Source organism: Quercus suber, unplaced genomic scaffold (assembly GCF_002906115.3).
Source record: "Quercus suber isolate HL8 unplaced genomic scaffold, Cork oak 2.0 scaffold_362, whole genome shotgun sequence".
Taxonomy (NCBI): Eukaryota; Viridiplantae; Streptophyta; class Magnoliopsida; order Fagales; family Fagaceae; genus Quercus; species Quercus suber.
Genome location: NW_027069814.1, coordinates 236,013 through 251,085, shown reverse-complemented (window position 1 = coordinate 251,085; position 15,073 = coordinate 236,013). Strand labels below are relative to the sequence as shown.

At 34.4% G+C, this 15,073-nt stretch overlaps 1 protein-coding gene across 3 annotated transcripts in view; it reads left to right on the top strand.

Moving 5' to 3' along the window:
• The first annotated feature begins 3,994 nt into the window (after positions 1-3,994).
• The window catches only part of LOC111987545 (THO complex subunit 2), a 37,300-nt gene continuing 26,221 nt past the window's right edge, over positions 3,995-15,073 (top strand). For all 3 annotated transcript variants that reach the window (XM_065760328.1, XM_065760329.1, XM_065760330.1), the window contains exons 1-5: positions 3,995-4,421; positions 4,537-4,662; positions 6,267-6,308; positions 11,095-11,154; positions 11,318-11,380. In XM_065760328.1, the coding sequence (XP_065616400.1) occupies positions 4,287-4,421; positions 4,537-4,662; positions 6,267-6,308; positions 11,095-11,154; positions 11,318-11,380 (426 nt within the window). In that variant the 5' untranslated portion in view covers positions 3,995-4,286. The remainder of the gene's footprint in view (positions 4,422-4,536; positions 4,663-6,266; positions 6,309-11,094; positions 11,155-11,317; positions 11,381-15,073) is intronic.

Here is a 15,073-nt window from a genome sequence, read left to right as displayed (position 1 = left end):
TTTTGGAACCTAGTTTTACTATCTCTTCTTGCACCACTGCTGCTTGTGATTGTATGAATCTTTATTATGAAGAGAATAACAAATTGAAAAAAGCCTTGCACAAGCAACGAGTATGCCACACTCATTGGATTGATAATGATTGGAAGTTGCATAAAAGAATCTTAAAATTTTGTCTTGTTCCTAATCACAAGGGTTTCATAATTGGTAAGCATATTGAGAAGTGCTTGCTAGAGTGGGGGATAGATAGGATAGATAATGCAATTTCAAATGATGTTGCCATCAAATATTTGAAAAGAAATACTAAGGATTGGAAGACCGTCATCTTAGATAATGAGTTTTTGCATGTGAGGTGTTGTGCACATTTGTTAACCTTATTGTATGTGAGGTGTAAAGCGTGAAAGGATTTCTAGTAAAAGTCTAGTATACCTAAATCTTCCAACTTGGTGGAACTTAATATATATGATGTTAGAGGCAGCTATGAAGTTCCAAAATGCTTTTGAGTGGCTACAAGAGGAAGACTCACAATTGGAATCATATTTTTAAGATGGTGATAATGATGAGAATGAGGTTGAGGATAATAATCGGAGAGGAAAAGGGAGGGGAGAAAGAATATTGAGCTTCCTAATGTGCTTGATTGGGGAAATGCTAAAATATTTTTGCAACTTCTCTGAAACTTTTTTACTTGGCGACTTTGCAATTGTCAGGCTCTTTACATGTTACATCTAATGCATTTTTCTATGAACTTATGTCAGTGTAATCTAAATTGTTGACTTTGAGTAGAAATGAGGATAGTACGTTGAAGTATATAGCTGCTAGCATGAGAAAGAAATATGACAAATATTGGGAAAATATTAATAATATTAATCAATTTTTTGTTGTATGTTGTTGTGCTAGACCCTCATTATATATTGAGACATATCATGTTTTCTTTTAAACAAGTTTATGAGAATTCCTAGTCAGAAGAACTAACAAGTAACAACAATGGTGAAGGCAAGATTTTGTATTTTTTCTTCTTCTTTTTGAGTGGTTTTAATTTCTTTCTTTGTTCAGTTCAGATTTTGGGTGTTATTCATGCCACTGTGTATGTGCCTTGAAATACTGGGGTCTTTTACCATGATCCTTGCAAAAATGATAATTTCAATTAGCAACCGAGTTATTCATTGAAAGAAATTGAACATACCTAGTCAATGCCCCTAGTTTGGGACATATTTCGTACTTAGATGGGTTTTGAGAATTACTTTGATGTTATGACCACTAAGGAATATTGAAGAAGATTATAGTTCGCCCTTCTTGGTTCCTATATGTTATTGGGTGCTATAATTGTTGTTGAATGATGTGACATGCAATTGGTTATCAAATTCTAGAAGATTGGTTTCACTAGGCAATGTAGATGCCTAACACATTTTCATCTTGTAACATAGTCTTTGAACTTAGATCAATTCTTTTTCATTTAATTTTATTTTTGTAGAATTTAACTAGGATTCAAAGCCATGTAATTTTTAGGCTAAAATGCAAAACTAACTCTCTAAGTTTTTTTAGATTTCATTTCAGTTTTCTAATCTTGGTTTCATTCATTTCAGTCTTCTAAGTTTCAGATTTATTCAATTAAGACCTTTCCGCCAACTTTTATTAAAAAATTTTGAAAAACAAATCTGGAAAATATTTTTCAATTATTAATTGATTTTTTTTAATTAAAAAATTTTGAAGAAAAATATAAAACATTGAAAAATTAACCACAACATATAATAAAAGTTGATGGAAAAACCTTAATTGAATAAAGTTGAAACTTAGAGGACTAAAATGAATAGACATGGTAAAACGGGTCAAAATTTTCTGACCCGACCTGAAAAATACCTGACCTGAACTCGATTTTTTGATCCGAAGCAAAAACGGGTTGACTCGTTTTTTTTGCGGGTCAACCCGACTTGACCTATGACCTGACCCAAACCTTTTTTTTTTTTTTAACTTTTTTTTTTGGGTAAAAAAAAAATAGTAAAATTAAGACAATATTGGTTTAATTGTTTGTTGTGAGTTTTAAGAAAACAATTGATGCATTTATATAATTGCATCCAAATTAATTGAAAAATAAATAGTTGAGCATTCTGTAATGAGTAAAGATTTTTAGATATCAAATAGTAAAGTACATGCCAAGATAATCTGGTTACAGTAGAGTTAAAAACATATATTTAAAATTGTAGACATGTGTGAGAAACATTCACAAGTGTGAAAATAGTAAAGCCAAAGTGTCAAATTAGCATAAATTATGAATGTTTAAACCTATTTTTTTAACAATTTATGTCCAAAATAAATGACTTTTCAAAATAAATTATGATATTTCCTAGAATGTGTGTTGCTTAACAATGATATGATATTCATAAAAGAGACCATGTATAAATAAGTAAGCAATCAAACTTTAATGTATATCTTAATTGAAATAGAGTACGAACCACAATTGATAATAGATTATAAAATTAATTTTCAAGATTGTAAATTTCTTATATGTTTTTATTCTTTATTAAATGATTTATCCAATAAGTTATTTGTAATTTTGTTTTATATTTTGGAATATTGATATTGTGTAGAAATAAAACTTGTGTATTTGTTTTACTTATCTTTGTATTATTTTGTTTTAGATAACAATGTTAGGATTTGTATAATTTTAAAATTATTGAATAAGTATTAATAAGTTTAACTGAGTTTATTCTTTATAGAATTGGTGAATTCAAAATGATGCATTTTACATCAATTAATTTGTTGCATAACTTTCCAAATGGCAAATACATGTTGTTTTCTTTATAAAAAGATAGTAATAAAAAATTCATGTGAAAAATACGGGTCAACTTGACCCGACCCGCAACCTGATTGACCCGAACCTATTTTTGACCTGCTTAAATTGACCTGTTTTTGACCCGTGACCCGTTTAACCCGCAACCCGATTAACCCAACCCAAACCCGACCCGACCTGCCCGTTTTGCCATGTCTAAAAATGAATGAAAACAAAATTAGAGAATTAAAATGAAATCTGAATAAACTTAAAGGGTTAGTTTTGCATTTTAGCTTAATTATTACTTAGATTGTATTTAGGACCAAAGTCATGCAATATTTAGTCACTTTATAAAGATGTACAATTTCAATTCATCAATAAGAATGTACTTTTTAATTGTGCTTTTCTTATTTTTTCAATAATTAAATAAGTGGTGACTGTATATAAAATCTTTAATCTAGAGAGGAAGATAAAATCAATAGAACCTCTACTCTTTGAGAGGCAGCAACATGACTTTACTCATTTGCGTAGGTTTGGCTTGACATGAGAATAAGTTAAGTTGTTGGTGTGGTCTCTCATAAATAAGGACAATTTTTTCTTTTAATAGTTTGGCCTGTTTAGGGGTGATAATAGATTTTTTTTTTTCAATAATTTAGGATTTAAAAAAAATTTAAGGACAAAAATTGAAAATGCTTTTATAGTTTAGGGACATAAAAGAACTTTTCCCAAACTTTAGGGATAAAAATAATATTTAAATATTCATCCAAGGTGTGAAGTTTATTTTGGAACCCAAATAACTTCATTTTGGGCCAATACAATATGGGCTTTTACGATCTGCTCATCAAGGATCCAACCCGAAACCCGACCCAACAAAAAAAGGAAAAAGAGAGAAAGAAAAACTGGCTCCAAAGACCAAACAACAAACAGCACAGGTCACTTCAGGCATCAGGATTTAGGAAATAATAATACCCTCCAGACTCCAGTTTAAGCACCACTTCCCAATTCCTCTCAAAAAGGCCCTAACCCCCACACAATACAACACAGAACTGCAACTTCTTTCACTTTCAGATTCCCCTGAAACTTCAAACTTGAAACCCTGTTTTATTCTCCATGAAAACCCACCTTTCTCCCTGATCCACACTTGTAACTTTTGTGGTGTCTATAGGCTAGGCTAGGCTAGGTAAAAAAGGAAAAAGAGAGAAAGAAAAACTGGCTCCAAAGACCAAACAACAAACAGCACAGGTCACTTCAGGCATCAGGATTTAGGAAATAATAATACCCTCCAGACTCCAGTTTAAGCACCACTTCCCAATTCCTCTCAAAAAGGCCCTAACCCCCACACAATACAACACAGAACTGCAACTTCTTTCACTTTCAGATTCCCCTGAAACTTCAAACTTGAAACCCTGTTTTATTCTCCATGAAAACCCACCTTTCTCCCTGATCCACACTTGTAACTTTTGTGGTGTCTATAGGCTAGGCTAGGCTAGGGTTTGATTCCAATTTTCTCTCTCTCTGAAAAATGTCCCTCCCTTCTATAGACTGTATATACGTCACGGAGGAACTTGTTCGCGAATTGAAGAATGGAAACCCTAGCTTCAAACTCTCCGAACCGGTCCCCATGCTTCGCTTCCTCTACGAGCTTTGCTGGACCTTGGTTCTCTCTCTTATTTATTTATTTATTTTTTTTGCATTTAATTTTTGCTTTTTCTAATTTTTCTTCGGATTTTGGATTAGTTTTTTTTTGAATTTTCTGTGTGTTTGATTCTTAGGTTCGCGGTGAATTGCCGTTTCAGAAGTGCAAAGCGGCGTTGGAATCGGTGGAGTTCGTGGATGGATTGTCCCGCGAAGAGTTGGGTTCTTGTTTAGCAGATATTGTTACGCAAATGGCTCAAGATGTATGATTTTCGTTTTTTTTTTTTGGCAAATTTTTTCTCTGTTAAAATTTTATTTTTTTGTTTGGTTGCTGAGAAAATTTGTGAGGGAAACAAACACAACGGAAATTGTGTGATATATTTTTTTGGTTTCTATGATTATATTGCTTGGTTTGAAATTTGGTTATTGGAGGGTTGGAATTGAGATTGAAAACCTTTATCTTGGTTCAAAGTTTGATTGTGGCCTTTTTGAAGTTATGGGTTCAATCTTTTTTGGGAGTGTAAGTTTTAGAGTTGGTGATTGCAGTTTATTGTACCCTGCAGTGGGGCATGCTTAAAGAAATTCAAGCATGGTGCATACGAATATATGATTTAAAAGTCTGTTATTAGTGAACTAAGGAATGTGGGCCCTGTTAGTTGAAGTTGCAAGTCTGTTTTAAACTTCTTCACATGTTTTTTTATGCAAGCGCACCATAATTTATTTGAGTGATGCAGTGGTTACTTTTTCTACATTGCAATGGTAAAATATTGGTTCAGCAATCTTCCTAATTCATTTATGGATAATCTTGGCACTTTTCTAAGAAATTATCTTGTGCAAGGGACTTTGTTGTTGAAAAATGCTTAGGTTGTTCAATTGAAAAATATTTGCATGGAGGATTTCCTGTTAGTGGTGAGGCTAATTGCTTGGGATGATAATTTAGTCAGAGAGTATGTGTGAGCTGTAGCTTTGGGGGCACAAACATTAGTACAGGAAATCTACTTCTCGACAAGTATCAACATGGTATGTTAGTGAAGCAAGGAAGAACAGGAAAAGAATATCTGGGGCACAAAGGAGAAATATTTGATAGACAAAAATAAGGATATGGACTGTTGGGGTGGTGGTGGTTGTCCTATATACAGAATTCTAAAACCCTGCCGATCCAATTGTATTCCTTGTCTATGAACAATGGAAGAAGGCTCTTCCTTTTATTTAAATGTAGCTCTTTTAGGAAGTGCATCTTGTTTGCTTAGATGTTAAGAGCAACTTGAGTTTTCTATACTTTGTATAATAGTTTAAAATTTAATTGTTTTCTCAAAACATTTACAGCCCAAATAGGCCCATGATTTTTGTAGTCAATGGCATCTCCCCTCCCAATAAATAAGGAGTGAAGCATGAGGTCATGGGTTCAATCCTCTATTGTAAGTTGTATTTTTCTATTAAAAAAAATTAACAGGAAAGTTGTTTAAACTCTTCATATTATATTGTCAAAATAATGTGCAGGAAAGCATGGATTTATTGCATTATGACTGCATAGTTTAGGAAATGAATGAAAATATATAAACTAACGAAGGGGGATGTATATTTTACAAAGTGAGTATCATGAAGTAGGATTTGATAAAAAATAAAAAGGAAGGATTTTCTTTGGTTTCTATTTTGATAAATTTGGTCAATGAGTTTTTCCTTAATTTCCTGTTTCATCTTTGTGGCGTTTGGTGTTACCTCTTTTTGCCTATAAGGTTATACACCATTATGCATGGTTTTGCTCTATTGCTTGGTTTTATTTGTTCTACTATTGACCTGCTACTTTATATATTTGATGCTAGTCGACAAGCTTTTCCTTACATGTATTCATTCATTTTGTCTTCAGATTGCAATGCCCGGGGAGTACCGTTCTCGTCTCACAAAATTGGTAAGTGTAATAAAAAAAATGCTTTGTGGTATTTGGATTTTGTGTTGAGACTCGTAAATTATGGTTGCTTTGTAATATTTCTAATGCTATGTTGACTTATTTGTAAATTGCATTTTAATGTGTACAGTATTATTGGTAGGACTCTGATTTGGGTGCTTGCTATGTTTCTGGAAGCTGTTTATTGTTATTATTTTCATAAAATAGAGGTTTGACATTATTGGTATCTATTTTGTGGTTCTTTTACTGATGTTGGTTGTAATTATTTGCTTATACTGTGGCATATACCTGTGATGATTCATTTTTTCAGCATCGTGAATAGCTTGTCGATATTGGCCTTTAGCCTTTTTAAGTTGAAATGAATCTGGGGGTTTTAATCATTTGGAATAAGAGGTGAAGGAAGGGGAATAAGTCCAATGTTCCACTCTGTTTAGTATCTTTCCCTTCCAAAAGACTGAAATAATAAAAATAAACAGGCAAATAGACATTAATAAAAACTGTATGGACAAATGAGTTTATGTTTCCTTTTGGCTCTGCACTAATTTGGTTGAAAGGTTGGAAAATTGAAAAGAAGGGTTGACAGTGAAGGGTAGGAAAGGTGAATGAAAAAGATTTTTTTTTTTATCATTGTTGTGTTTGGTAGGAGGGAAAGAAAAAACAGAGGTAGGAAAGGTAGAGGCATTATTTTATGGCTAACTGACATCAGAAATTGCGATTGGTCACAATTTATATAATAGTCAAATCTCTGCCAAAATTACAAATTTATTCACAAATAGATTGCTAAGTCAATGTCAAGAAAACACATTGAAGATGTCTGACGATTCATAGAAGATGGAAAGTTTTGATCTTTTAAACTTGGTAACTAAAAAATAAAAAAAAAAACTAAAAGTATCAGATTGTTTTTTTTTTTTTTGATAGGTAATAATAATATTATTGAAAAGAGGCTACATCGTGAAAATAAACATGAAGTAGTCTAAAGAATTACAAGAGGATAATATCTACATATGAGTTGACTCTATGAAGGAGTGAATAGAGATATTGTCAGTAAGACCCGATACAAAAGACCACTTATAAAGAGAACTAATGAAGGATGCTTGTATTTGAGAAGATGTGAACTCCATATCTTCAAAAATGTGCCGATTTTGTTCCCTCCATATAGTTCGCATCAAACATAAAGGGATAAGATTCCAGATATCTGAATTTGGTCCACGACATTGCCACCCAAATAATAAATCAAGAACCTTCTTCGGTAAAACCCACTGAACCCCAAACATCCTAAAAATAAAACTTCATAACTTGAAAGCCATGCTACTCATACAACACCTACTCACCATTGAAAAGCCTATCTTGATGAGATTCTCATTGGTGAGAATTTTTTTCCTGAGCCGCTGTTCACATAAAGAAAGAAACTGTCTGAGGTGCCTTGGTCCTCCATATGACCTTCCAAGGAAAATGCATAGGGGCTGAGCCTTGCAATTTCTCATAAAAAGATCTCACAGTGAACTCCCCATTACTTTTTAACTTTTGTATCATCTTATCATTCCCCTCCCTAAGGGGAGTATGAGAGTCTAACAAATGGAAAAATGAAGCCACCTCATCAATCTCCCAATTGTTAAATTTTTTTTATGAAATCCACATGCCAATTCCTACTCTGCCCTTCCACCTCTCTTTGATAATGATTCCACAGAATCATTCTTATCCATGGCAATTTCAAACAATACAGGAAACATCAGTTTTAATGGTTGATCCCCACACCAATTATCATGCCAGAATCGAATTTGACTACTAGAACCCACAACAAACCAAATTCTCTGTAAGAAATGATTCCCCTTCATTCTAATGCTCCTCCATAACCCACATCCATGAGTGCCTAACAGGTTTTGTTAACCATCCACCCCATTCCTCTCCATATTTTACAGTAACAACCCGTCTCCACAATTTGTATACCTCCAACCCAAACCTCCATAGGCTCTTTCCCAACAAAGATTGATTGAAAGTGGTAAGTTTTCAAATCCCTAACCCCCCATAAGCCAAAGGAGTGCATACCTTATCCCATTCCACCAAGTGGTGCTTGAACTCCTCTCCTAAACAACCCACTAAAATTCCTCTGTAACCTCTCTATTCTATTTTCCACTCAAGTGGGAATGGTGAATAAAGATAAATAATATATAGGCAAGCTTGAAAGCGTGCTCTTCAATAATGTCAACCTTCCCCCTTTAGATAAGTACATCCTCTTCCAACCAGATAAATGACGTTCAAATCTCTCCAAAATAGGATTCCAAATTGCTGTTGATTTAGAAGAAGCCCCTAATGGCATGCCAAGACAAGTCATGGGCAAAGATCCCACCTTGCAATACGCAAAGATCCCACCTTGCAATAAAAAAGATTTGCCAATTCATGTATATTCTCCACCTCACCCACCGGTACCATCTCACATTTTCCCAAATTAACTCGCAACCCAGTCACAGCCTCAAAACAAGTTAGTAACAAACGAATATACAAAATTTGTTCAGTATCAGCATCACAAAAAAGAATGGTGTCATCAGTAAATAAAAGATGTGAGACAGACAATCCACCAGCAATATAATTTCCCACCTTAAAACCTTTAATAGGTCTGTCCTCCTCTATCTTCTATAGCATTCTTTTGAAAACTTCCATGACAAGGATGAAGAGCAAAGCAGATGAAGGATCCCCTTGCCTTAAACCCCTAGAAGAGCCAAAACAACCACAGGGAGACCCATTAACCAAAACAGAAAATTCTACTGTGGTGATACATGTACAAATCTGCGCTCCACTTTTCACCAAACCCCATCCTCTCCGATAAATAAAGAAGAAGCTCCCAATTAACATGGTCAAAACCCTTTCCTATATCTAACTTATAGACTATGCCAGGAATGTGACTTTTGATTCTGCTATCCAAGCACTCATTGGCAATGAGCACTGAATCCAGAATCTGCCTCTCATTGACGCCTGCATTTTGTGGAGCAGAAATAAGTTTATCCAACACTTCTTTCAATCTATCTGTCAACACCTTAGCCACAATTTTATTAACACTCCCAATCAAACTGATAGGTCTAAAATCTATAACATTAATAGCATTATGTTTCTTGGGGATTAATGCTATAAATGAGGAATTAAGGGATTTTTTGAACTTACAGTATTAATGAAATTCCTCAAAAACAGCAAACACATCTACTGCAACCACCCCCCAACAGTGCTGCAAAAAAGCCATGGTGAAGCCATTTGGACTTGGGGATTTATCCCCTTGGCAATGTTCTTGCCGTGCTCCTACTTGTCAACGATTGTGGTGAGACTTGCTAGAGATTGCAATTGAACCAATGCACTTGCAACCTCTTCCTTCCCATTTGGGTTGTCTGTCCTGGTTGTAGTGGTATTTAGGGAGGGAAAGCATTCAAAAGCATCTCTTTACTTCCTCCAATCTATCCACCTTTGGTTGGATTAGAATTTGGTGGGAAAATGGGATCTCATACCTGCTCTTATCCTTTCCCTTCTCTATTCATTGAACCAATTAGTGGATAGTGTTTCCATGGGCTCCCCTTACTCCCCCTTTCCACCCTTCCACTTTCCCTTTTTACAAACATAGGTCCAACTTAGAGCTTTTAGTTTTTGTGTTATTTTCTTTGGAGTCATGCTACCTTAATGTTCTTCACTTGCACATCGTAGCCTTACAAACATGTTATTTACAAATTATTGATTATTCATAAACATGCTAGAAAGCTTTACTATTGTTTTCTTTGGAGTCATGCTGCTTTAATGTCCTTTTTTATGTGATAAGTAATAAAATTATATAAATCATAAAAAATGAGTCACCCAAGTATACAGGAATTATACAGGAGTAAACAATCAGTTACAAAAGTTACATAAATCTAATAAATCAACATTAGAAAGTAAAGGTTCCTCATGGCTGACAACCAATCCAATAAAGTTCAAAAAAAGAATAACTTCAGATCAGGCATAGAACTTTCGATTTCTTCAAAGCTCCTGCTATTCGTCTCCCTCCAAATGCACAATATCAAGCAATGGGGAATGATCATCTAAATATGACTATTCTAATGACGACCAAACTGTCCTTGCCAACAAGCTAAAAGCTCAACAACAGATTTTGACATCATCCAATGAACTCTAAACAAACCCAATATCATGGACCATAAGTTTGAAGCAATAGAGCAATGTAGCAAAAGGTGATCAACAAATTCACCATTACATTTGCACATATAACACCAATTTGTAATCCTTATCTTCCTCAACCTTAAGTTGTCAATTGTCAGAATCTTATCCAAAGCCGCAGTCCATATGAAAAAGGCTACTCTTAACGGGGCCTTTGATCTCCAAATGATTTTCCAAGGGAAACACTGATCGCTGGTGCTTGTAGGGGCACATAGAAGTTGGTAAAAAGTACCAACCTTGAAGCCCTTTTTTTGGTCTAGTTTCCAGCACATCTTATCCTCCCCAATCTGTTGTTTTAATTTCCTTCACTTGCACATCATAGTTTTACAAACATGTTACTTCCAAAGTATTGATTATTTATGCCAAGAGCCTTGTAAGCTCAATTGGTTGTCACTTCTTAGTGTTTCTTAAAGAGACATCTAGGGTTCAAATCCTCCCAAACTTTTGAATTATAAAAAATCAAAAAGTATTTATTATTCATAAACATGCAAGACAAGTCATGTCTCTTTATGTTTCTTTTTCTTTCATATGATTCATATTTTTTTGTTGCTTTTTTATTTTTTATTTTTTTTTATAATAGTTTTCATTTTCTTCTTTTTAGGCAAAATGGATGGCAGATTCTGCACTGGTTCCTTTGAGGCTTTTCCAGGAGCGTTGTGAGGTGATTGTAATGATTATTATTAACGATATCATTATTCATATTTTGATTTTTTAGTTTCTCTTGTTGGTTATCTGGTTTTGGCTTCTAGTATGTTGCTTTGAGACCTCTATATCAATAACAGGGAAGAAATAAAACACTAAAATATATGTTCCGTTTGTTGTAGGAAGAATTTCTATGGGAAGCTGAAATGATCAAGATAAAGGCTCAGGACTTGAAGAACAAAGAGGTAAGTTGATCATGGTTTTGTAGCTACATACTCATATGGTGGCATAGTCCAAAATGTTAACAAGCACAAATTATTACTCTTGTATTATGATCATTACAACATGTAATATGTGATAATTCATAATTATCATCATCGCTATTACAAATGATGTTGTTTGAAAACCCTTTATTTATTTATTTATTTTTATTTTGAGTTTTTTTGATAACTTAAAATTTTGGGATTTTGATTCCTTTATTTCTTTTTGTTGCTCTTTGTTCACTACTGTGAACTTTGTGTATCTATATTCTTTTCTATTAATAATATTACTTTCTTACCTATCCAAAAAAAAAACTCGCAGGACTCCGGTGTCCGAGTGGTGTCTTTTTTTTTTTTTTTTTTTTTTTTTTTTTTTCACTTCTCCGACATGGTGCCGACACAGCTCCGACATGGCGTGTCGGTTTCTTTACCAGCCGTACTGGAGTTATTTCGGTTATACTGGAGAAAATTCTGGATTTTGGCCAGTAAATCCGAACCAGCTGGTAAAAAAAAAAAAAACAAAAAGAAAAAGTAAAACCTTGTCGTTGCTTGCCACCACAGATCCGGTCACCGACACAACACCGATCTCAGAGTTCTTTATTTTTTCTTCTCAGCCTCACGTTGCTGCTACTGCTGCAGCGCTGCTTCGTTTTCTTCTTATTTTAGCTTCATCTTCTTCTCTTCCTTTTTTATTTTCTCCTTATCTTCCTTTCTCTTGTTTTATCCGCCCCTACCCCATGAGAGTTGAATAGTTTTTTACTAATTGACACATTTTTTAAGGAATTGACACCGGTTTGAACTGTGAAAGTTTAACAAATAGTGAAAATTTGAATGTAACTTTTTAACTATTCAAACTCTCTTTTATCACATCAATCAGTAGCCAGTAAAAGTCACACTCACGTGTTCAACACTTCAACTAAAGGCTTTATTTTAAAATTCAATTTTCTTTTTATTTTAATTGTCTAACTACATTTAATTCTTTCTTTTTCTTTTTTAAATGTATATAACTACATGTAACTTATTCACTTTTAAAAAGATAAACATATATCCCCCCATTATTATTATTATTATCATCATCATTATTGGTTAATTGAATAAATTAGGCATCTATATTCAATTAGACATAGACTTGTAATTTTATATTAAAAATATGCCTAAATATAAATTTAATTAATTATTTAATTGCTGTACCCATGTCGTGTCATATCCTTATTTTTTCAAAATTGCCGTACCCCCGTATCTGTACTTGTGTCGTATTCGTACCCGTGTCCATGTTGGTGCAACTTATGTCCTGACCCTACTGCTAGCATACCCAACCGATGTCACAACCAAAAAACAACATATTGTCGTGAACCAACCCCCGTTAAGAAATTCACCAAGACCCAATCAAAATAAAAGCTTGACGTAGGACAAGGGGAACAACAAAATATGATTTAGAACACCAGGGGCTGGTCTAGTATAGCTTGGGTTTTGAAGAATTAGGGTTAGGTTTTGGTGGGTAATAGGCTAGAAAATAATAGGGATTATAGGGTCTCCAAAGGGGACAAGGATTAATAGGGTTTGGGAATGAAAACAAAGGTAAAAATCAAGAATTGGATTGCTGTGAACAGTGATGTGAATAGTAACCGTGAATAATAAAATTAAAGAAAATAAACAAATTCTAGGCATCACACCTAGGGTTCCTTGGCATCACACCTTGGAGATGGTTGCATCACACAAATCATAAAGAAAGCTTCATAGCTATTAATCAATTTCTTGTGTAAACTAAAATTTGATTTACAATATTAATCTACAGGGATTGAATAAAGTTACAAATTAGATTGTCTGGGATCTTCATAGGAAGAAACACCATATTCATATATGTCATTCGAGTTAATTAACTAATAATATAAGGTTAACCAGCACAAATGTGATATAGAAATCATCAAATATTGATTAACATGACAACATGAAGAGTTGACAAAGTTACAAAGATTGAGGAGCTAAGCGGTTAGTCGATATAAGTTCTCGAGCCACGTAACTTGACTTCATATCTTCCTTCAAATGCTGCAACGGAGATAGAATAACCGTCAGTGAAGCAATGGGAAAAAAATTTACTGCAAGCATACATTATCATAAATGCAAGATAATATATCAAGAGAATTGTATAGTAATGACAAAGGATGCTCTCTCGAGTAGTTTTTGATCACTGTCCACTTTTGGTGGTAGCTGGTGGTCTCAATAAAGGTCGAAGTGCCTTTAAGTTTGAGAATATGTGGTTGAAAGATGAGGGTTTTGCGGAGAGAGTTCCGCAATGGTGGAATGGGTATTGTTTTTTGGGTTCTCCAAGCTTTATTCTGGCTCGTAAATTAAAAGCTCTTAAAGATGATTTTAAAAAGTGGAATAAGGAGGAATTTGGGATTTGGCGTTTCGGAAGAAAAGCCTTTTATCTGAATTGTAGGGTTTGGATGTTAGAGAGGACTTGTTGGGTCTTTCGCATGTGTAACAAACTCGTCGTACTCAGATTAAATGTGATGTTGCCATTTAGCTTCTTTGGAGGAGATTTCTTGGAGACAAAAGTCTTGGGTGTTGTTTGTGAAGGAGGGTGACAATAATACTCATTTCTTTCACCAGGTAGGAAAATCCTTATCAAAGAACTAATCATATTAGAGGTATAGAGGTGAATGGTGTCCTTTATGAGGGTGAGGAATAGGCGTGTTCTAAGGTGGTTCAATTTTATCAGGGCTTGTACACACAGTCAAATACATGGCATTCTACTATGGATGGTTTGGAATTTGCTAGCATTCGGGAGGTTGAGTAGCTTTCTCTTGAGAGGGATTTTTCTAAGGAGGATGTGGTATAGGTCCTCTAAAAGATGGAGGGTGATAAAGCTTTAGGTCCTGATGGCTTCACTATGGCCTTTTTTCATAAATGCTAAGAGTGTAGTGGAAGAGGATGTTATGGCCTTCTTTGATCATTTTCATAGGAGCTCAAAGTATGAATGGTCTTTGAAGGCTTCTTTCCTATCTTTATTTCCCAAGAAAAATAATGCACTGAATATTAAAATTTTTGGCCTATCAGCTTAGTGGGTAGTGTGTATAAGCTGTTATATAAGGTGTTGGTTAACAAATTGAGTATGGTGTTGGACAAACTCCTTTCTACGTCGCAAAAGTTTTTTGTGGTAGAAAATTTTGGATTCTGTGCTTATTGCTAACGAATGTCTAGATAGTAGACTGAAGTGTTGTACTTCGGGAGTGGTATGTAAGTTAGACATTGAAAAAACCTATGATCATGTGATTGGGACACTTTGTTCTATTTGTTGGAGAGGATGAATTTTGGGGTTCGATGGAGGGGATGGTTAAAGGCTTGTGTCACTACTGTTTGCTTCTCATTTTTGGTTAATGGATTTCCTACTGGTTTTTTTGATAGCTCTCAAGGGCTAAGACAAGGTGATATGTTGTCTCCTCTTCTCTTGCTTTTGATCATGGAGGTTAAGTCGGATTTTGAAGAAAACTAAGAAAGTTGGTCTTCTTCAGGGCTTTCATGTGGGGCCTATTAATACTACTGGTATTCGTATTTCCCATCTATTATTTGCAATGCTTCTACAGAGCAGTTGCTTTCAATTAGGTTGGTTTCAATTAGGTTGGCTTTGACTTGTTTTCAAGCTTTTACTGGTTTGAAGGTGAATGTGGGGAAAAG